Consider the following 23514-nt stretch of genomic DNA (forward strand, 5'->3'; position numbering starts at 1 on the left):
GAACACAATACGTGGCATGAGAACGGAACAATAAATGCGATGGGGAAAAGACAGTATTGTTTTTAATGACTCTCCATGTCAATAAGAACATCGAGAAACTGCCCATGCCGACCACTGCTGGAGGAAGTGTTGTTTTGGAGCAAGTGGTTTGGAACTAAAACTTTTCACCTAGTAATTCCACTTCCAGAAAGCATGAGTTAGTTATTCTTTCATTTGGCTAATGTTTATTGAGACTTCTTCATCCCAAGCACTGGTCTAGCTACTGAGACTACAGCAGCAAAATATATACATATATGCATAAATATAGAATATAGGTATATATATTCTATCACACACAGATCTGCCCTCCTGGTGCTCATATTCAAGTGAGGATCTTATTATGGTGTTCTTTGGAAGAGTTATAATTGAAAACAACTAAATGTTTAGGGAAGAGATTGGTTAAATAAATTATCTGTGTGCTCATATAATGCAATATATATAGCCTCTAAAATATGTAGAGGAAATATAATTATAAGGGCAAATATTTATGAACTATTGTGCATTTTAATAATGATATTAAACACAAGGTTATAATATGGATACACTTATATATGCTATGGTGTGTGTATGTGTGTGTGTGTGTGTGTGCAGGAGCACACACATGCCAGGACAATTCACTGAGATACTGGTTTTTGGGGTGCTGGTGTTGCTGCTGCTGCTGTAGGAATAAGTGAGAGAGACTTCGTCCCCATTCTAACACGCCTTGGGTTCTGAGTCTCAGTCCCATAATCTCTCAGGGATGTAGCAGATCAAAACACAAAGGTGGGTATGGAGGCCCCAAAAAAGAGGCCTGTGTAAGGGTGGGGGCTACATCAGAGGAATCTAAGTGGATGACGACATTCATGATTCCCAAGCCTAGTAGATAGGTCTGTTCCAGATGTATGTGATGCAGAGAAATAAAAATTAATGTCTCTTTCAGAAAAATAAGTTCTCTCATACATGTATGTATGCGGGTAGGCATGTGCACATACATACATACATGTCTTAGAATTCTAATTTTAGAATTCCCTCTTGGTCAGCGAAGAACGAGAGAAAGAAACAGAAGCAGTTGAGAGCTCCACCACCAGGATGACGGCGGTGATTAGCTTAGCTTGGCGGTGTTGTGATCGGCTTGCATTTCTTCCATTTGCCTACATTTTCTCTACAATGAGCAGATGTAATTTCCAGGACGATGAGACCCCAGAAGAAAAGGGGCTTACACTGGCTCAGGGAGTCAGGAAAGGCTCTTTGCAGAGATAGGATTTGAGCATCAGGGTGCACAGTGGAAATGGGGGTGGGGGTCATGCAGGGGCGGGCAAGACGTTCACGGAGGCAGAGGTCACAGGGGCAGGTGGAGGACATCACACAAGTTTGGTTTGTGTGGTGCATGGATTCTGCACGTGGCCGACGCACAGCTTGTTTCTAACATTCAAGGGAGTTGCCTATGAGCAGGATGGTGGAGAGAAGCACATAGAAAGGTTTCCCTTGTTACCCTCCCCTCTTCTCTCAGAGTCTTGCTTCCCCATGGTTCCCTCCAACGTCATCAAAATCACACACTTATCATATCAAACCATTTTCTTAACAAACACTATACGTATTTGAGTGATAAGTAATATCATCTAAAATTTAAAATGCAGTCCGCCCGGTATGGCTCAGTGGTTGAGCATCGACCCATGCACCAAAAGGTCACCAGTTCAATTCCCGGTCAGTACACATGCCCAGGTTGTGGGCCTGATCCCCAGTGTGGGGCATGCAGGAGGCAGCCAATCGATGTTCTCTGTCATCAATGTTTCTATCTGTCTCTCCCTCTCACTTCCTTTCTCTCTAAAATCAATAAAGGGAAAAAATTTTTTAATAAAGAAATAAAAAAAATGCCAAAGCCCTGAATACCTGGAGATTTTGATTTAGAGTTTCTAAGATGGACCTCATTGTTCTGTTTGTTTTAGCTGTTCAAGCATTTCTCATTTACACGGGGATTTGACAACCCACAATCTACTAAATACTAAAGCTCCAACCTCATTAGAGCTTCAGCCTAAATTCATAACTAGAATTTCTTTTAAAAAACATCATCAGAGGAAAATGGATTGAACCTCAGGGCAGGGTTAGAGCTTTAGGCTTGCAACAGACCATGTTGTGAACTGTCTGTTTTCCTCGCTGTCTTTCTAACTTTCAGGTTTCACTCAAACTGCTGTTCCCTATATAGTCTATGTACGTATTTTAGGTTCTCTGTATCATTGGTGGCATGTCAGAATCTCCTACAGGGCTTTGTAAAAATACCAAATTCCTATGCCAACTTATCAACCCTCTGAATCAAAATCTATGGGTGTGGAGTCCAGCAGCTTGTTTTAAAGCTACGCCAGAGATTTGGATACAGCCAGCCCAACACAAGCCTGCGGGCCGTAGTATTCACCAGCTTCTACTTTGGACTGCAAACAGAGTCTGCCAAACAGAGTCTGTTCTTCTGGATCTAAGTCATTCAGACTTCTTCCTTCCTAAACACTGAGAACTTCTAATTTGACCTCCACCTGCCCCTCCAGGGCCTTAACCTTCTGCTCCAGGCTCACCCACCTGGATACTCTCCAGGTTCCCATCCCCATGGAGAATGTAGCCCTTACGTTTTCATTCCTCCATAAACAAGGTATCTTTGCATAAGTCAATGAGAGGAATACAGCTTTTGCTGCCTCAAACACTAAAATCTCTGCTGATCGGTTGATGAAAACTGTGGCCACATAAGAACATCTAGGTAAAGTGTATGACTGCCAAACCACTAAGCCTTACACCTGAAACCAATACAAAGTAAAATGGGAAGAGAAGAAAAAGAACATCTTGAGTCACATCAACTTTCAGATACCGTATCTTTGGGTGGTGATGAAAAAATAATAACTTGAGAGGAATTTAAAGACTGCAAAATGACATATGTAAGCATAATGGCCCAGAGGGAAGAAAATGTCAGCCAGTCAAAGAATATGACATCTCTGGCAAGGAGTAGCATTAGGGCTTATGTTCATTCCTTCCGACTGTTGCATCACTAACCCAACAGAAATATCATCTGAATGGGAGCTGTCATTACTCCAAGGACAGGGCAAGGAGAATTAAACTTATCCTGAACCAAAATGTAACCTTTTGCAGTTTGAATGCCCCCCTCATAGCTCAAGAGGAATATGTGACTATTCAATTTGTGGGGTGGGACAGTACCCCCTTCTCACACAGCGCCAGATAGGGGATGCCCTGGAATGGCAATGCCACTCTGGAAAATGCAAATTCTTGAAACACAACAGTACCTAGTCAACAGCTGTGTGGATAGATTGCGTGTGGGTCAGGCTAAATTGAGAATAATGTCTACTCTCTCCTAGAAGACTATAACAAGAAAAAGCTGGCAAATTCTATTAAAATACTCCTAGAAGTGCAAATTTCTACTGACAAATAAGCAAGGACCCCAGATTTCATTACCTAGGGATATCTGTGCATCACTCAGGCCTACAAATGCCTCCCCAGCTGACATACTGTAACACTCTCCACTATTACTCGTTCCTACGCAACCATCATTCCCCATTCCAACCACTACGAAATATGTGACCAACACCCGAATCCGAGAAAGGCTCCAGGACCTTTTGTCATAATAACTCTTCCGGTTCCAACTTGAGATAAAGTCCCCCGATATACTTTCCTCATACAAATTATGGTAACCCCGCATGATGAAACCACATGTTAAAAATAGGAATAACTACCATACCATTCTTGAGCACTTATGAAAGGCAAAGAAATTAACAGAGAATCACATGACCAGTTAGAGGCAAAGCTGGGCTTTTAAATCAAGTCTATCTGATTTAATCTACAAGTCTATCTGAAATAATCTACATTTCCATATAATTTAGGTGGTGGTTTCTTGACTACTCTCCTACTTGGCTTACTCCCAATGAATAAGAATATATAATAATGTGAAAAAGACTTATATATGATGACCAAAATAGATCCAGAGTCATGGAAGTAGGGAACAGACTGACAAACCTCAGAGGGAAGAGGGATGGGGGAGGGTGGGAAGAGATAAACCAAAGAACTTATATGCATATATGCACAACCAATGGACACAGTCAATAGTGTGGGGAAGGCAGGAGGGGGGTGGGAGAAGGGAGGAGGGGTTAATGGGGCAAAAGGGGGGACATCTATAATACTTTCAACAATGAAGGTTTTAAGAATAATAAAATAAATCTAAAAAAGACATATAGGTATTTCACAATTAGGTATATAACATGGGTAATAAGCTTATGATAATGGCCTCATTATTTATTGTTAGTCCTTGGGAAAATACAAATTAAAAACTACAATTCAAAGGCAAAAGAAAAAAACATGCCCAAGAATTTCAGGCTTGTGACAGATCAGAAGCCAACAGCAAAGCAAGGGCCCCACATCTGGGGTGATGACTTCCTGTCTGAGTTCCGATAGCCCTCCCACCGCCATGTCACCATAACTCACAACCAGCCACATCTTTGACACCCACATCCACGGTAAAGGTCATGTCTCTTTCAGGGTAACATGTCACACTTACTACAGTGTTTATACAATCATCTGATGTTTAATAATGTACTATTCTTTTTCTTAGCTTACTCTCTGTATTTCCCGCATCGCTGACAATATTTTTGAGTGTTATGCCCTCGCTTCCATTTTTCTCATAAGTCTTATGGTTTCTGTTGTGACATTTGGCATAGTGCAGTGAGTTTTAGGAACACATATGCTACATTGTAACAGAACTGACTGTACATACCCAAAATAAATGAGTGGACAGTTGTACTAAAAGCACGTAAAAGAAAACTAACAATTTCTTTCAAAATAGCAAAAATGCAGGAAAAAAAATTTCTGTCAAAATTAGATTGGGGATAAATTACACATTAAATAATATAATATTAAGCAACACAGGAAAAGATTTCATTACTGCTAAGTGCAACAATTTAGATAAATCCCACAGAAATTATGCTGAGAAAGAAACCAGAAGCCAACTAGTGTGTGTGTGTGTGTGTGTGTGTGTGTGTGTGTGTATAGATAGATACATAGAGGTCTTAGGGGAAAAAAATCATCATCTTTGGTGACAGAAATAGAAATTTTGGTTTAATAGTGAGGGTATTGACTTGAGGAGAACACAAAGGTGTCTGGCACACAAGAAATAATCTACATCTCCATATAATTTAGGTGGTGGTTTCAAAGGAATATTTGTAAAAATTCACCAAGCTCTACATACAACTTGGCATTTTATGTATGTTACACCTCAATAAAAATTTTACAAAATAATTTTATTTAAAAATATGTAGACATAATTAAAATACACAACAATAATTGCATACAAAGTTGGATGTAAGGATAAAAAAATATTTAGGTGATCTAAGGCTTTGTATTGTTCAGAGAGTTGTAATTAATATTAGATTCTGTTACATATTCATGTTAAAGTTTCTAGCATAATCACAGAATATAGTAATAGATTATATAACATAACAGCTAATACAGAAGACAAATTGAATAATAATAAGGCAAAAGAAAAAATAGAAAAAGAAACACAGAGGAGGCAGAAAAATATAAATGATATGGGTTGATCATAATTAAGATCCCAATATATCAATAATTATACCAATAGTAATAGGGTAAATGCCAGAATTAAAAGCCTAATATTTTCAGACACTGACTCTCCAATGAGGTTGGCATTCCAAAGCTATGAGAAAATATTTTTCAACAACAGTGGAGTGATCGTGAAAATGCATTATGGAAAAAAATAATTTTGATTCCTTCTCACCTCAAACACAAAAGCTATCTATGGGGGGGAGTAGATCTAAATATCTAAAGGAACAAAAATATAACCTTCTAGAACATGGGTTCTCAACTTGTGGGTCGCCACCCCTTTGGGGGTAGAATGACCCTTTCACAGAGGTCGCCTAAGACCATTGAAAAACACACATTTCTGATGGCGATTCATAACAGTAGCAAAATTACAGTTATAAAGTGGCAATGGAAATAATTTTATGGTTGGGGGTCACCACGACTTGAGGCACTGTATTAAAGTGTCACAAAATTAGGAAGGTTGAGAACCTCTTTTCTAGAAGATAATAAAGATGAGTATGCTCATGAACTGGGAGTAGAGAAAACAATAATCATAAAGAAAACGACTGCCCTGGCTGGGTGGCTCTGTTGGTTGGAGCATTGTCCTGTGTACCAAAAGGTTACAGGTTTGATCACAGTCAGAGCACATACCTAGGTTGCAGGTTCAATCCCCAGTCAGGGCACATATAGGAGGCAACCAATTGATGTTTCTCTCTCTCCCCCAGCCTGCCCCTAAACCTAGTGAGAATTAAAAAAAAAAAAAAAGACTGATACATGTACACATTAAAATTAAGCACTTCCTCCCAGCCCATGTGGTTCAGTGGATTGAGTGTTGAGCCATGGATTCAGTTTGATTGCCAGTCAGGGCGCATGCTCAGGTTTCAGGCTCAATCCTCAGTAGGAGGCATGCAGGAGGCAGCCAATAGATGCTTCTCTTTCACATGGATGTTTCTATCTCTCTCTCCCTTCCTCTCTCTCTAAAAATTCAAATGAAAACATATTTTTAAAAAATTAAGAACTTCAGTTCATCAAAAGACATCATTAAAAGAGTGAAAGGCAATATATACAGAAGTCCTATAATCAATACAAAAAAGACAAGCAACCCAATTGAAAAATGGGCAAGAGCTTTGAACAGGCAACTTATAAAAGGGAATATCTGATATGTGATATATGATAATCACAGAAATTCAAAGAATCATAATGAGTTTCACTACATGTCAAAAACTGACTATCAAATATTGTTGAGGTTATAGTGAAATTCTGGTGTGCATATTGGTATAACTTTGGAAAACATTTGATATTATCTACTAGTAATAAACATACACATACTATATGTGTACACATGTGTATGGTAACAGCAATGTCACTAAAACCATTTCCTTTTCTTCCTAGGCATACAGTTGGTCTACATTTCCCAATCTTTCTTGAAGTTTGGTGTGACCATATGACTAGGCTATGACCATGAGGATGCAAAGTGAATGATGTAGGTCACTTCCAAAAATGACCAATAAAATAATCCTCTAGTAATCCTCCATTCTCTCTTTCACATCTCTCTCTCTCTCTCTCTCTCTCTCTCTCTCTCTCTCATGCTTATCTCAGGCTGGTTTTGAGTCACATTGCAACACTTCAAAACTCAACTTGGATGCAAGCTCCTCCTAAGTTATTACATCCTCAGGATGAATTAAATGCCCTTTGTGCAAATCCTACAGCACTCATGCTTTTATTAATTAGAAAGTAACATGGAGTAGTCATTACAAGTAATGACTCCAGGTTCACTTCTATCTGGGTTTGAATATCACCTTTTTTATTTGTTGGCTATATGACTGTACAACTTGAATAAGCCATTAAACCTCTCTTGAGCTTCCTTTTCTCAACTGTAAAATGTTGTTACCTTAAGAGACAGTAAATGGGCTTAGGGACTAAGACTCTGGTGTCAGACAACTGATTGTGAACCCTAATTCTGCGCATTACTAACTTTGCAACCTTGAGCAAGTTACTTTATCTCTCTAGGCATCAAATTCCCTGTCCATAAAATGGGATATACTTAAGTTATATTATTGTTTTAAAGAATAGGTGAATTAATACGTTAAACACTTAGAGTCGGACTTACAGTAAGCACTCTCTAAATATTTTTTTCTTAGTGTTGCTTTTGGTATTTAAAGAATATATACACAATTCTAGGGCATGTGGTTCTCATGAGAAGAAGAGACAAAAGGAACTCATTTCTACTTCTAAGGTCTTTCATGGTGGAAGGGAGGGTCATATGTCAAAAGTATTCAGTATAGACATTAAGAAAGGTATTTGTGGAATATAATGTGTAAAACTTCTTCATTTCCCCTAAAATAATAAAGAGATAAAGATCTATGAAATTATTTAAAAATTTTAATCAGGTTTATATTTTATTGTTTTTAGGTATATTGTTTGGATGCCTTTTAAAATGTGTGGATGGACAGAAATGGGTTCTAAGGCTGCCAGCTCCATTTAGCTTTACCCTGAAAAAGACTTAATAGTCCTCAATAAACAGAAACTATTGTTACAATGCTGATCAGAACCTGTTAAATTGTGATTTTTGAGGCATGATAATATGAAGCTAGGAAAATTTCTTGGCAAGTGAAATGAGGGAAACTAATATAAAATAGTTAAACAAGGTCTAGCAATTAACAGTCTGCTAATCACAAGATTTTATCTTTCCTAACCAAGGACACTTAAAAGCAAATAGTTTATAGCTCTCCTCCCCAAACAGAGAGTGAGTAGTTTTAATCACCCTGATCAGGGAGACAGAAAATAGAAACCCAGGTGATACCAACTATACCCCAGGACAGATAAATTTAGGGGAACAAAAAACAACAACAACAACAACAAAAACTAATTAGAGCCAAACAAATCCAAGATCAAAGTAAAACAGTGAAGCTGACCAGAGAATGATCCCAAGCTCCCCTATATGCTCATTTTGATGCATCAGCATATTAAAGAACACATCTGGAAAGCTGTTAAATATTCTGTTGAAACACTCCCCTGAGACTTCCCTAAAACTTTGGTTTCTAGAAAACAGATAAAAATCTTCAAGACAAAGGATCCAGTGTATGCTCCCTCGAGCATACCCACATTCCCTTTCCTTAGATGTGCACTTTTGCTTTCTTTCTTCTAAGCTTTAAGGGTCCCCATGAGACTTGCAACCAGGGGGACAGTGGACAGCAGTAGCTTGTCCCAGACTAATCCCCTGAATCTGTCTCTAAGGGCCCTCCTTTTGCCTCTGTAACTGTTCCCAGCGTGGCTCACTTCTGTTACTGTAACTTCCTTTTCTAAGTCCACACAGCCCAGTGTGGCTCACCTCTGCCACTTATATTACTGTGATTTTTTTTCCTGCATCTAGGCCAGTGGTTCTCAACCTTCCTAATGCCATGATTCTTTAATACAGTTGCTCATGTTGTATGTGGGCATATCTGCATGTGGGCAGACCTGCCTGGAGGTGGATAAAGGAGCAGTGTCTCGGTTCCTAAGACCATCGGAAATATGTGTTTTCCAATGGTCTTAGGAGACTCCTGTGAAAGGGTCGTTCGACCCACAAAGGGTCATGACCCACAGGTTGAGAACCGCTGATTTAGGTAGTTCAGCCTAGGCTCACTCCTGTTGCTGTGATCTTGCCTCCTCTATCTTAAGCCCTTCTTTTGGTTTTGCTGTCCCCAGCTTGAATGAATACACTCCCCAAATCACCTGGACTCATCTTGTGAAATTTTTCCTGCATGAAGTCAATAACCCACACATTTCAGACTGTGCTGGGGCAGACCCACCTTGGTTCCAGTCTTTTTTCTGGTGACATTTTGACTGCCTCCTCTAATATACTCTATCTTATTCATCTCTGCATGGTCATCACCTGAAACCTCTTTGTAATGGTAAGTGCTCAACCAGGATGTGTAGAATGGATTATCTAAAAGGACTGGTGAATTCTGGGTAGAGACACCACTACATAGAAGAAGGGATGAATGCTGAGATTGTTCATGTCAACTCTATGGAGAAACATCCTAGAATGGTCAACCATAGAAGACAAAATGTATGCTTATAGCATGTCTTTTATTTACTGACTTTGGGATTCTTCATTAGAATTGGGCATGCCTTACTGAGCCTTATCCTCACTAGTAGGCAGTGGAGTAGTTGAAAGTTCAGGTTCTGCCCTGGCCGGTTTGGCTCAGCGGTTAGAGTGTTGGCCTGCAGTCCGGAGACACCCCGGTTCGGTTCCCGCTAAGGGCGCATACCTTGGTTGCAGTTTGTCCCCGGCCCTGGGTGGGTCATGCGGGTGGCAACCACTTGATGTGTCCCTTTCACATCAATGTTTCTCTCTCTCTCTCTCTCTCCCACTCTATCTGAACAAAAAAATGGAAAAATGTCCTCAGGTGAGGATAAAAAAAAAAAAAAGTTCAGGTTCTAGAAACAAACTGCCTGTTCAAATTCTGGCTTCATCTAAAGCTGTATTCACCATACAGAGAATGACATGAGCCTCAGGGCTCCTCGTAGCCTGTTCCAAGATCCTGTAAATGTATTTCCTGTTTGTAAGTTTGTAATCTGTTTCTGAAAGAGGTTCCCAGCATTGTAAACCAAAACTTTCAGGTTCCACAAAACGAATCCAAAGTTGGCTCCACACATTACTGCTATGTGACCTGTGCTCAATATATTTATCTGCTACATGCCTCCATGTCCCCATTCATAAAATGGGATAAAACAGGCAACCTACTTTATTGGGTTGTTTTAAAGATGTTGTCAATACATGTCAAATCTTTAACACAGTGTTATGCACACATGTGTGCTTCATATGTGTTGGCTTGTTTAACTAACCTTTTTAGTCGTTCCTTACCTTCTTGTTTCATGAGCCAGGTCAAGGATCACCTTTTCTCTTTGTAAATTTAGCCTATGCAACCTTCTCCTTTGCCTTTCATCTGTTTCTCTTGCACCTGTGTGCATTCTTTTCCATGAATCTCCTGGGTTGTTTACAATCTGATTTTATCAACCTCTTCTTGGTTTGTTAAATCTAGTAGTCTTATTTGTTAGTTAAAAAACATCACATTTTTGGGTTCACTCTTTCCCCTAGGCGCCATCTGCTAGACTGGTTTTCTGAACAATAATACAGGGAAGAAGATGTCATTCTCCTCAAACTTTGGTCATAAATAACATTCTGAAAGCATTCCTACCTACTGCCTACAGAACTGTGGTAGCTACTTCAATCCTATCTTGCCTCTGAAATATTGATCTTTTCAGATATATTCAGCCCCATGAATACTGAAATCTCTGTGTGAACTGTGGAACAGAGTGGGGACACCTGAATTTTTGTCTGGTGGATTTGTCTAGTTCCTGATGTGAGGCTTAACCCAGCAAAAATGTGTAAGAAAACACACAGCTGCAAGGTTCACCTGGTACTGTTCATCTCCATCCAGATCTTCTATGCAGTTTGGGTGGAAGTTGAAGGAACTATCTTGCAAAAATTTATTGGCTTATTGGCCCTCAAACCATGTTACTCTCTACAATAAATATTCATTGCTATTTAAATCAGAATTATTTAACCAATGTCTGAAAACATTTAAATAAGGCCAACATACTCAAGATAATTGGGTTGAAAACAAAAATTATGGTCATTCATACTGGCCTTTTAGCCATCCTCACCATGTTCCATTATTCCATGGCTATCGTTTTCCATGACAACCTTGACCAATATATGAGCATCACTTAATAATTTCTAAACTAAATAAAGGAATATATCATCATGTAGTGCCTCTCAAAATTATGTTCAATCAGCAATAATTTGTCTTCTATCCCAGACTTCACCACCTATTGATGTGACACTGAAACATTCTGAGACTTCACTGCAACATGCCCAGGTGGCATCTCGACTCCAGTCCCCACCTGACCTTCCCATCTGCCCATCTGAAATACCTGCCATCTCATGGGTTTAAATTCTGAATTCACTCCAGGGTTTCAAATATGCTTTCAACCAATATGAATTGCAACCTTTTCAACATTTATTGTCCCTTACCAAACACCAGCTGTCTTAGGGTTCTCAAAAGAGAAACAGAACCGATAGGATGCGTGTGGGTGTGTGGAGAGAGAGAGAGAGGAAGAGATGTTTATGTAAGGAATTGACTCACACAGTTGTGGGGGCTGGAGAGTTTGAAATCTGCAGGACAGGCCAGCACACTGGAGACTGAGGAAGGAGTTATTGTTGCAGCTCAAGTCTGCAGGCATCCTGGAGGCAGAATTTCCTCTTCCCCTCCGTCATTTCTCTTCAGTCTTTCAGCTGATAGGAAGAGGCCTGTCAATATTATGGAAGGTAATCAGTTTTACTCAATGTCTATTGATATAAAAATACCTATAGAGTGACATCTAAAGACTCGTGTTTGACCAAAAACTAGGTATCGTGGGCTAGCCAGACTGACCCATAAAATTAACCATCACACCAGCCGTGACCTGTATAGTACCTAAGATGTGTTGAGTCCATTGAAGGTTCTGAATCATGCAGTTCCCTCTGGCCTATGGGAGAAGAGGCTCGTTACCTTCAACAGATCCTCTCAACCCACTGGGGGCACTGCTTCGTTGGGAGTATGCTGCAGGTACGTCCTCAAGGATGGGGCTGCGCCTGCAAAGGGAGTTCAGCCCCAGCAAAGAGCCCTTCCTAGATTTTCCCATGTGAACACTTCCTAGATTCCTTTGCCTTCCTTCTTCATTACTCTCACCCAGCATGTCCCTCTGATGAAAATTATTCAAGAAAGTAAGCAAAAGAGCGGGTGTAAAGAAAATCACAATGTGGGAGAATGTTTTCAAAGGAGGACCACTGTGACGAGGGCGCGGTGAAATGAAAGCATTGTTCTTGAATACATGGGATAGAAAATAAGAAGAAAGCCAATGATCACAGGAATCACGGAAGTTATAAGTGAGGAATGACATGAGTGATGTCAAGTTCAAAGAAATGGGGAAGGAAGTGCAGGAGTAGAAAAAGAGGCAGAGTAATTCAGAAAGAAACTTCCAGAAACCAGAAGCATACATCTAGACTTTAATTCTGCACCATGCCTATGGCAACATACAATGTAGCTCCCAGAACTCTGATTTTTTTCACATTCATGCCAGAGAGGGTCTTCCTGGCCTGCCACCTGTTGTGCGAAGAATAGGAACAAATTTCACAATGTCATATGTCAAAGGTTAAGGAATAGATTTCATGGATTAAAGAGTAATATCACAATGCCAGTGTCAGAAAGATTAAGTCTCCCTCCCATCCCAGGGAGAGAGGTTCCAAGGTCAGAGAAATCTCTGGACACGGTTTGGGTTCTGTTCTAATGAAGGGAAACCTTCCCGTTGTGGGTCTTGCTATGAGCCTTGTGCTGTGAGAAAGTGGTCATGTTAATAGTAAAATAAGCAGAATATTTAGTGTCAGGAAGTCCAATTATAGAACATTCTAGAGTCAAAATATCACCCTGTACTGAGACTTTGGGTAGCTGGAGGGTTTTGGGCGTTTGTGGGACATTGCCGTTATCCCTGACGTTAAGAAGGACATAACAATCACAAACATCTTCATATCACCCAATGCTATGGCCTCAATTCTCCATTGTATAGAGAAGCTCATCTCTAGTTTTCTCCTCACATGGTTGGTTGTGGCCCTTAGGGAGGCCCTGGTCACCCTAGCTCTCTAACCAATGTTTGTAATATCTCCTCTTGAACTTTGTATAGGGGATCAATCAAATGTGTCCCAGAGCTGTGATCTGAAAATATGCTACCATAGCTGAGTTCTCCTGCCCCCCAGATACTAGAAGAGGAAGGACTAAAGCTAGGGCTACATACAGCTATATAGACAGGCGTATGATGATGAGGGGTAAGAAAGCATTTCTGTAAGCTTAGGAATGAACCGTGAATCTTTTGAGGTCCTGGGCACTCTGAGAAAGCTGGTACTGAGTCAATGAGAAAGAATCATTTAACTTCTCTCCAAGACTCTAACACTCTAACAATGAATGTTGACTTTTTCCATAGAAAAACAAACTAGCTCAACAAGGAAAGATCATGAGTGAAAAGGGTAATAGGGTGATTAGTCACGTGGGCCTGTGTGGCAGCTCTCCCACTCCCTTGATCTGCCTATAAAGAGTGTGCTGAGCACCTGAACCCTACTTTCCAAGACATCAGGTTCTGTCTCTTCCAGCATGCACTCTCTCCAGCTCCTGCTCAGGGCCAGCCATGCTGCCCTGCTCCTGGTTCTCTGCCTGCAGCTGGGGATCAACACAGCTCAGGAAGACACGTGAGTCAAGCTTTCTTTTTCTCAAAAAAAAAAAAAAGACAGAAATCTTTTGGGGGAGGGCTCTTCTCCTATCCTGGAAATTTACATATCCCTTTCTGAAAATGTTTTCAACTTCCCAGAAATCTATCCCAGGAGCTCTCAAGAACCTTTGCCATTTCCTACCTCTCTCCTCTTAGAAGCCCCATCAATTCCCCTCACATTTTTCACTGGGTGCTTCTAAGTTGACCATGGAAACGGGCTCCCAGTGCACGTGTAGGCTGTAGTTAACAATTAGTCTTTCTCTACAGCTCTGTACTACACGCTGTTCATAGTCTACACCTTTGTTAGATTTCTGCATGGTGAACTTCATCTCCTCATATCTTGCCTCCTAGAGAAGAAGGTTTAGCATGTCTGTGGGTTCTGAAAAATAGCTTTGGGCACCTTTGGCAGGACTCGCTGAATGATCAGAAGCCCTGGGCACTGATCCTTGGCTCTACAGCCCAAGGTTGAGCTTGCCCAGCAGTTTCAACATTCTTCCTATTCTGAAGCCTGAAGAAAAATGTGAGGACCACTTGCCCACGACCCCCACTGGGACCTGGGAACCCAGGTTCAGAAGCCAACTCATCGCGGGCACATGTTTAAGGGAAGCAGGAAAATTGGGGCATGTACAATGAAGCAGGAAATAGGGCAGTTTGGGGGAAGCAGGGATGCTCATCAAATCCAGAGATTTTCCACACAGCAGAAGGGTTTGGGGCGCAGGTTTTCTGGTCTGGGATTCTGGTGGTACCCTCTGTGGAATGACCCATGTGCCTCATCCCAGAGGACACCTGCCAGGGTTTGGAAAAGCCGATAGAATGCAGGCAGGTGGGTGTCCAAGAAACCCTGAGGGCAGACAGGTTCAGATACAGATGTTACTCCATGTAGCCCGGAGGGGAAGCAAGTTGTTGATAAGCTGGGCTAATTAGGGTGGCCAACCATCCCCGTTTGCCCATGCATTTCTTTTTCTTTTTTTTTTAAATTTTTTTATTTATTAATTTGTGTTTGGTACAGATGTTTCTCATTTTTCCCCCATTGACACCCTCCTTCCCTCCCCCCACCCCACCCCATCCCCAGCTTTGTTGTCTATGTTCATTGGTCATGCATACATGCATGTAAGTTCTGTGGTTCATCTCTTCCCCCACATGTCCCCCTTCCTCTGAGGCTTGTCAGTCTGTACCCCACCTCTATGTCTCTGGGTTAATTTTGTTCAGCAGTTTGTTCAGTTCATTATATTCCACAAATAAGTGAGATCATGTCATATTTGTCTTTCTCTGCTTGGCTTATTTCACTTAGCATAATACTCTCCAGGACCTTCCATGCCATCTCAAAGGATAAGAGATCTTTCTTTCTTACAGCTGCATCGTATTCCATTGTGTGTATGTACCACAGCTTTTAAATTCACTCATCTACTGATGGACACTTGGGTTGTTTCCAGATCTTAGCTATTGTAAATAGTGCTGCTATGAACATAGGGGTGCATATATTCTTTCTGATTGGTGTCTCAGGCTTTTTAGGGTATATTCCTAGAGGTGGGATCACTGGACCCACTGGCAGTTCTTGATTTTAGCACTGGAAGCCCCTCAGCCCAGCAAAGCCCTCACTGCCAGGCAACCTGGGATGGTTGGTCACTCTCGCTGTGCTGTTCATCCTATCGACCTTAAATTCAGTTATAAGAGGGAGGGATGTTGAAGAAACTGAGGGTCGTGCCCCTTCTTTGCCCAGTGAGCAGTAGAGCAGCTGGCACAAGAAATGGAATCTTTCTGGAATCTGATGCTTTCTCCTGGGAATGGGGGCTGGGAGGCACTGGAGGTCAAGAAACTGGATTCCCTCCTGTCTCACCCAACACCACAGGAGCTTTGGCAGGAGTTTCTGGGAAAAGAAAGTAACTCTGCTGGTCCTGAGCACAGTCCTCACTCACTGAAGGGGAATACTTGGCTATTCCCTTTGTCTCTGTGTCCCTTTACCCATCAGAGTGGGGTGTGTGGCCGGAATATAAGGTGGACACCATAGTTCCCAAATATGGCCGCGTGTCCAAATCCCCTACAGAACTAAATACGAAATACAAATCCTGGGCCCTGCAAGGAACCAAAGAAGGAGGATCTTCAAGAATAGCCTCACCTCCAGGGCATTGAGATGTTTATGATTCTGCTGACATGAACTTTTCCACTAATGATGACGTGAGCCCTGCCAGTCAGTGGACAATCAGCAGAACCTATAGAATTTTATTAGGAAATGACATGTGAGATTCTACTTTTATTGTTTTTTGCATTTTTTTTTCTTTTTTTGGTCAATGGAAGGAAAGATACTCAGTTTTAAAGAAAGTATCCAAGTTACTTTATTAAGCAAAACTAAATCAGTACAAAATAACCTAACTAACTAAAAATCAACTTCCCGGGGGTTCTGATCTCATCAGTTGATCATCTCCCCCTGGCACCTTCCCTGGTCCCTCAACCCTGCTCATTGTGCCCCCGGATTGATCTCTGCTCTCTGCCTGCTTCTGTCTTCCCCAAACCAGTCGAAAGATCATTGAAATGGATTTTCAGCTGCCCCAGGTAACAAAGGCAAATGAAGAAGTCACTGTGAAGCTTGGAGTTACAACAGAACTGAGAGAATGTATGGTGGTAAGTAGCTGCCCTGGGGTGGGAGTCCAGCGAAGAAAAACCCAATTTCTTAATTAAGTAAAAGGCATTGGATTACACAGAAAAATTTCAAATTGAAGAGCAGTGATAAAAGTATTAAAAATGAACTTGTAATACAGTAATACACATGTTTCTTTCCCCACACGTTAGAAGAAAAGTTAATATGTTTTCAACAGAATAGTTCAATTTTCATTTGTAAAAATGATCTATGTGACAGTGGTGTTTGCCTGGTCTGTTTAAGTACCTTCAACTGTGCACTGGTCTTTGACAACAAATCACACGTTTCGCACCGGACAGCCAATGGGTCCCGATCTTTTTGTTTTAATTACACGAATGTTGAAAATTCTGAAGCATGAAGATAGGTTGTTGTAAATGTAATAAAGAGATAAGGCAAGGTCAGACTGCTCTAAAGAAACACCAGGATCTTCAAAGTATTTTGAGTAAAATTGCAAAGGTGAGAATGCTTGAATTCACTGTTTGGGGCTGACGGGCTACTCGGCACACAGGTGCTAGTTACGTGGGCAGGTCTCAGGAGACAGGCAGCCAGCTCCAGCCTTGACCATGTGGGCAGGTGTCAGGAGACAGGCAGCCAGCTCCAGCCTTGACCATGTGGGCAGGTCTCAGGAGACAGGCAGCCAGCTCCAGCCTTGACCATGTGGGCAGGTCTCAGGAGACAGGCAGCCAGCTCCAGCCTTGACCATGTGGGCAGGTCTCAGGAGACAGGCAGCCAGCTCCAGCCTTGACCATGTGGGCAGGTCTCAGGAGACAGGCAGCCAGCTCCAGCCTTGACCACGCAGCCCAGAGAAAACCCCACTGTGTTCAAGGTAGTGATGAGGGCAGGCACTATTTTGAGATATATACATCCGTAATGTAGCGTGAACAGATCTATGTTTCTCTTCATGATAAAACCACTCTTGGCTAGTGCCACTATGGATTGTTGGTGACATTCAGAGCAGAAGGGATGCTCGATGTCAATGGGAGCTTTGGAAAATAAAGATACGAGATCTTTCCACGGGAGTTCACAGACACAGGGTCTGCGGAGCCCAGGATTAGCCCCTGTGCTGAGCATGAACTGGACCATTACCCTGACTCTGCTGAAACGTGTACACGCAGTGCTCTGGGGTCTCAAGTTGTACAATGCTCTCAAGTTAAGAAAGATGAGAGAAAGCATCCCCTCCAGGTTTCATTTGCTCGCTTCACAGCCCGGTCGGGTGGGTGGTTGCTTTCCTCTCACAGTGGAGCAAAGCGAAGATGAGACACATCACCTTCGTGACTAAGCGTGGAGGAGAACGTCCGGGCCCTGGTCACAGTTCTGGCCACAAGGTCTGGCTTTGGCATCCACGCCCAAGCGGCCGGGCTGAGGTCACGGGCCAATTCCTGAAGCCCTGGCTCTGAACCTCGGCCAGCCAGCCCCCCGGATGCACTGTGCCCAGGAGGCGGGCCCCTGGCCCTGTGGACACTCGCCTGCACCCACCCGAGCCACACACCCACATGCGAATGCAGACACCCGAGGACATGAGGTCAGAACACCTCCTGACCTAACTTCAGCTCCTGAAATACTGCTACAAAAATGAACCCCCATGCCTCTCCCCACTCCATCCCTGCTCTTTGCCTACTAAGGACATCCCCTCCTCTTCCTCGACCCTCACTTGCCTTTCTCTCCCTTCCCTGTCCTCACACCAGTACTGGGCCATCTCTCTCCACTCCTCTTCCCCAGATTAGAGCTTCCCTGGAAAGCAACATTCCAGTCGATGGGCCTTTTAACTATAAATACACCAGCTGCCTGTGTAACGATCACCCAAGAAACTTCTTATGGGACTTTAAGTTCAACAGTAAGTAGAGGAGCCACCCCAGGGAAGAACTACCCACCAGGGAGGGGAACCCACAGAGAAACCCTGGATTCAGCACAGAGCCCAGGCGGAAGGAGGGAGCGGGGCGGAGGGAAGGAGGAAGGGGCGGAGGAGCTGGAGACTGTGCCAGGTTCAGAAGGTGAGGGGCTGCATGAGAAAAGCTAACTAGGGAGATCTATTTGCAAACAGTTTGGGGGAACTGAGTCCCCGTGGAAGTACCGGACACTGGTAGAAAAGTGAGCACCTGGGGGTGAGGGTGTTAAGAGATGGTCTGTGCCCTCTTGCAGGTACTATGAGAATTGCTGCCGTGGTTGACATCATCCATCAATTAAATGTCTGCCCGAACGACCAGGCTGTGATACCCATCAAAGCAAACCATTTTAGTATCACGAAGACGCTCATGGTAGCCTGATCTTACTGAAGCCTTGTCCCATGCCCCCACCCCACCCCAAGGTGGTTTCCTCTAAGGGAACTTGGCTGGGGTGGGGGGAGGCTGGGGCTGTGGTCTGTTAAATAAACTTCTCACAAGCTCTCTGTGTTCTGTTGTGCCTTCCCTCCAAAATCTCTCCCAGGGGGTCCTCAGGGTACCCATAGTTTCTAGAACGTCTTCCCTTCAAAGAACCTGCTGAGGACAGCTTCTAGGTTCTCACTGCCCGTGAAGAGGGAGAGAAGGAATAGAAGGAGCCGGGCCATTCTCACAGAGAGGGCAAGCAGAGGCCCTAAAACTTGGTAGTTGAGGGGCAGAAACTGGGCCAGCATCCACGTCTCCCCGCTCCTTCATCTTCTGTATCCCCCTGTCCCTTCAGATCCCAGGAGATGGGAGTCAGATGCGTGCAGCAGCCGGGGGCGGAGTCTGTATTCCATTCTGCTTTATTGCTTCTTTTCAACCAGTGAAAAATGGCAGATTAAGTGGTGCTCAGGGACATTGGGCTGCACAGGAGGCATAGCAAGCTGAAGAGCAGAGGGAACCCTGAAGGACCCCCCCCCCCAAAGAAGGCCACAGGAGGCTTCCCAAGAGAAAGGAAATATGAGCCAGGACCACAACGTGGGCAGAGGGCATGCTGGGTGTACCCGTCACACTGACTGAGACCCGGGTGCCATCAGGCCTTGGCAGCAGCCATGCCGATGGGGAAATTAGGCAGAGAGAAGTTGGGCATCTCTGGGTCTTGGCCCTCGTGGGCCTGATGTGTGGAACGGAGCTGAGCCACCTGGTCACGGCGGGACAATGCAGCAGCCTCTCCAGGGGCGGCTGTGCCCGGCTCGCCCTTCATTAAATCCGGCCACTACTGCTCAAATTCTCCTCTACCCATGAGTTCCTGAACTGCTTTTCCTATGACCTCGCAAGAACCTGTTTCTAGACTGGTCCCGGTTTCTAGACCCACCTGGTCCCGGTCCAAGCCCAGCAACAGCTTGGCATCCTCTCCATGGAGGGAGGTGGGATGTGAGGTGGACTTAAAGTAAAGGTTTCCCGCAATGACCAAGGACACATTACTGTTTTCAATGATTTTTGCTAAGTTGGCCCCTTTTATGAAAAAGACACAACAGGGGGAACCAAAATGTTTGTACATGTAACTCGCTGGAGTTCCCAAGAAAGGAATTTGGGGGGAACTTTCAGAGGGTGGAGGTGCCATGTCAAAGCCCACTTCCCCTGAGAGCTGCGACAGCCAGACAAACAGATGACAGAGACTCTCATCAAAACCGTAGGCAGCCTGACTGGCAAGTGCATGCAGATAAATGCACTTTTTGAATGGCAGGGATCAACGAGCAAATTCGCGGGATGAGAGAAAAGCCTGGACGTTAAGAGCTTTAGCTCGACCCTCCTGGAGCCAGACGAATACCTCGGGAGGAAGTGCAGTCTGACTGGCTCCACGACCCATCCCCCCTAGCGTGGTGGCTGTCTGTTTTAATGTGGCCAGCATCCCCCGGACTCTTTCATGCTGAACCTGGGCCCACCAATGTGTTGCTTTGGCTTCCAGAATCTCCTTCACAGTAGCTTTCATGGACATCTAGCCCACAGTAAAGCTTGTTTAAATGAATGCCAGTCTGGTGAGATCCGTAAGCTCCTCAGTTGGCAGGGCCTGGCCTGGAAAATGGGTTTATAGGATGTATGCCCGCGTCCTCCCTACAACGTCTCTTTCTTATGACAACAACGTGAGAGACAGAGATAAGGAAAGAACATCAAAGCGTGTAGCGCACAGTAAGTATTCGCCTGCCCTGGAAAGAAATCCCTGCCAGGTGCTCGCTCCCCGGGGAATTTTCTACAACCACGAGAGCTGTCAAAAGTCCTTTCTGAGAACAATATATATATATATATTATTTCTCACGTGGCACCAAGCTTCAGGTAGCTCGCTGCCACGGGTGAGGAAAGTTTCCTCCTGAAGGGGAACCAGCATGGGAGAGCAGCAATTGCCTCTCTGAGGGAGCGTCCCTCTTGGGCTCAGGTAAAGGCACCAACCTCAACCAAAGAAGGGGAGTCTGAACCCAAGAAGCCTTCACAGTCCGGAAGGTGGTCCATGGAAGTGATGAGCTCAAAAAAGGCTTTGTGGGTACCATACTCATGAAAGTGAGGTCACGCTAGGTCCTAATACTGACATAAGATCATCTAAAAAGTAAACAGCCAAAGGCAGAGGCAAAAAGTATTTGAGATCCAGAAAATAACTATTCAGGAAGCACTGGTTTGGGCAGAAACCAAAACATGTTCCGATAATTGAGAGAGGGAAGGGGAATGGTTACAGGAATAGAAGGAATTGCTGTGGGTGTTAGTTAATAACCTAAGGACAGAATGTCTATAGGTTCAGTTCATCCAACATAGTGATGCTAATTCTAAAGGGTGTCTTTAACTTTCAGTCTGATGGTCATAATGCCTGCTTTCCTATTAGCTTTGCAAACCATTGTTCTGCTCTGGGCCCAGTCCCAATGTTATTCTGCCTCGTTTCCACATCCAAAGGTGTGAGGAATAAGATTCATAAGGCAACCAATCCCTATGGGATGGCAGCTCCGACTCCATTTTGAAACGGCTCTGTCTGTAGTATTTTTAACCAGACAGAATCAAGTGTGATATCTGAGGACACCTTCAAAGCCAACTTCTAATCTGCAGTCGCTCACCATGCCAAAGAAAACATCTTTCTAACAATGCAGACCAAAGTTGAACGTGGCCGATAGAAAGCGTTCCAAAGAAGTTGACGGAAGACCAGGAAGGTACTTAAAGAGTTAAGGGATGACAGGTTGGGGAGGCAGCGGAATCCCTGTTGTCCACTTCCCATGGTGCCCTGAAAAGGTGCTTATTTTGCCTACTGGCTAATCCAGGTGTGCATCAGCCAAATCTAAACTCTTTTTAATCCTTCCACACCTTCTCCTCCTCAGGTTGAAGCCATGATCCAGAGGAGCCAAAGCGTCACTTTTCACTTAGATGGTCTTATTTACCCTGCCCAGGTGTGGGGTACAAGAAGGTGCTACTGGGAAATCCAAACTGCAGGTGAGTGAGCACACTTGCTGCCTGGGCTTTCATGTCCCCTCAGGGGGCAATGTTAAGAGAGGTCCCAGTACAAGGGGGGAAGAGAAATGTCAGAGAGCAAACGGAGAAAGGCATTGGAATGAGGATAACACACAACGCAGAGAAGGTGTGGACGAAGTCCTCTGCGAGGGAGGGCGTTTGTGCCTCGGATCTGAGACTGAGGACTGGGAGCGGAGGACCAGAGACAGGAAAGAGGAAAAGGGGGTGCTCTGTGGGTGGGGCCTGAGTGAGAAGGACCAGAAGCGAAGGGGTGTGGAGTCCATTTGCCTGACACAGCTATCTTTTCTCCAAAAACAAAAATGTGACCATCCCAGGCATGGGCTTAGGTTGTCGGATCAACGTAGATGCCCTCCTGATGTGAAATCGTACCCCAAAACTGGTTACAAAGAGTCTGTTGTGGACCATATCCCCCAACGACACTGATTCTGGAAAGTCTAAGTTTGCTACGGTAGGTTTGTGGGCATCTGTGGACGGTGAATAGAACTTCCCACCAGCTTCTCAGTGTCGTATCTGTGTCCTTTCCCCAACCCTTGGTACTGCAACTGCGCAGCATTCTAAAACACTGGTATTTTAAGAAATGTTCTGAGATATAATAAAAGGATCATTCACTCACTAGTAAAAGAGGAGAGGAGACAGGAATAATTCTCACCACTGAATCTACAAAAAGAAATGCCCGGAGAGAGGGTAAGCACTTGGTGCCAGCACTAAAAGTTAGGGCAGAACTGAGCAAAGATTCCAAGTGCCCCTCCTACTTTAGTCCAACTGCATCCAGCTATCTGAAAGGTCAACTACTCTGAAGTCCCCAGGTGATTATGCCTTGCTCCTCTTCTGCGGGTGGCGAGGAAAAGACTCGCAGGAAGCTCAGGGTTGCTGAACCCCTAACCATGATATCCCCAGAAGCCGTGGTAAGAGAGACCACGGTGATCCCTGGCTTCCTAGGCCAACATGCTCAAGCTGTCAAAGACAAAGCACCGTGGTCAAGCCGTTGTTTCAAAATACGTGCCACATCCTGAAGGACATCGCCATCAGCCTAGCACGTGTGATCCCCAAGCTGCCTCCTTAGCTGCTCCTGGATGAGGTATTTTTCAGCATGCTATATGCAATTTCCTAATGATGCAGTTAATGGGACACCAGTAGATTCCTTGATCATTTGCCCACTGTCGCAACACTTGCATTTAAAAAAGAGAGTTCCTTTGGTCTAGGAGGTATCAGATGAAATCCCAAGTCTATAAACCAAGCACTCTGTGAGCCCTCAGATAGTGGTGTCGGGAAAAACAATGCAGGCAGGAAAGACACACCCATATCAGGATGATGTATCAATCACATTTAAGACAACTACTGCCCCCTCAAGAGTCCAAAGCATCCAGGGTAATCAGTAATCATTATTCCATCAAATGGTCTCTTTTGTTGCTGGTCAACAGCTCCATCTGAATCACTATGGTGAGAACCACACACATGGTTCTCACTACCTCCTCAGCCATCACACGAGCACGGGAGTAGCCGAGGACAGAAGCTGGCTGACATCCATCGAACCAGTCATCCTGTCCTCCTAATTGCTCCTCGATGTCAAACACACACTATCTTATGAGCACTAACACGAGACACAAAGAACCACACACTTTGCTT

The 23514-nt window shown here is 43.8% G+C and overlaps 1 protein-coding gene and 1 long non-coding RNA gene across 2 annotated transcripts; one reads left to right on the forward strand and one right to left on the reverse strand.

The window, feature by feature from the left end:
- Positions 1-11599: 11599 nt before the first annotated feature.
- LOC118620098 lies at positions 11600-12712 on the reverse strand. The gene is made up of 3 exons (XR_004957369.1): positions 12669-12712; positions 12066-12117; positions 11600-11899 (listed from the first exon to the last, which is right to left on the reverse strand). It is a non-coding gene; the product is annotated as an uncharacterized LOC118620098 (long non-coding RNA).
- Positions 12713-13772: 1060 nt separating this feature from the next.
- On the forward strand, positions 13773-18786 carry LOC118620097 (prolactin induced protein). Its single transcript, XM_036247123.1, has 4 exons — positions 13773-13867; positions 16401-16506; positions 18242-18356; positions 18662-18786. The coding sequence occupies exons 1-4, from the start codon at positions 13773-13775 to the stop codon at positions 18784-18786; spliced, it is 441 nt and encodes a 146-aa protein (XP_036103016.1).
- Positions 18787-23514: the final 4728 nt, after the last annotated feature.

Source organism: Molossus molossus, unplaced genomic scaffold (assembly GCF_014108415.1).
Source record: "Molossus molossus isolate mMolMol1 unplaced genomic scaffold, mMolMol1.p scaffold_m16_p_7, whole genome shotgun sequence".
Taxonomy (NCBI): Eukaryota; Metazoa; Chordata; class Mammalia; order Chiroptera; family Molossidae; genus Molossus; species Molossus molossus.

What these genes read in the sequence shown, in the direction of transcription:
- LOC118620097 (XM_036247123.1), top strand. Translation starts at nt 13,773, where the DNA reads ATGCACTCTCTCCAGCTCCTGCTCAGGGCCAGCCATGCTGCCCTGCTC. An exon ending in AACACAGCTCAGGAAGACAC is followed by an intron (nt 13,868 to 16,400) that starts GTGAGTCAAGCT and finishes TCCCCAAACCAG; the next exon opens with TCGAAAGATCATTGAAATGG. An exon ending in ATGGGACTTTAAGTTCAACA is followed by an intron (nt 18,357 to 18,661) that starts GTAAGTAGAGGA and finishes GCCCTCTTGCAG; the next exon opens with GTACTATGAGAATTGCTGCC.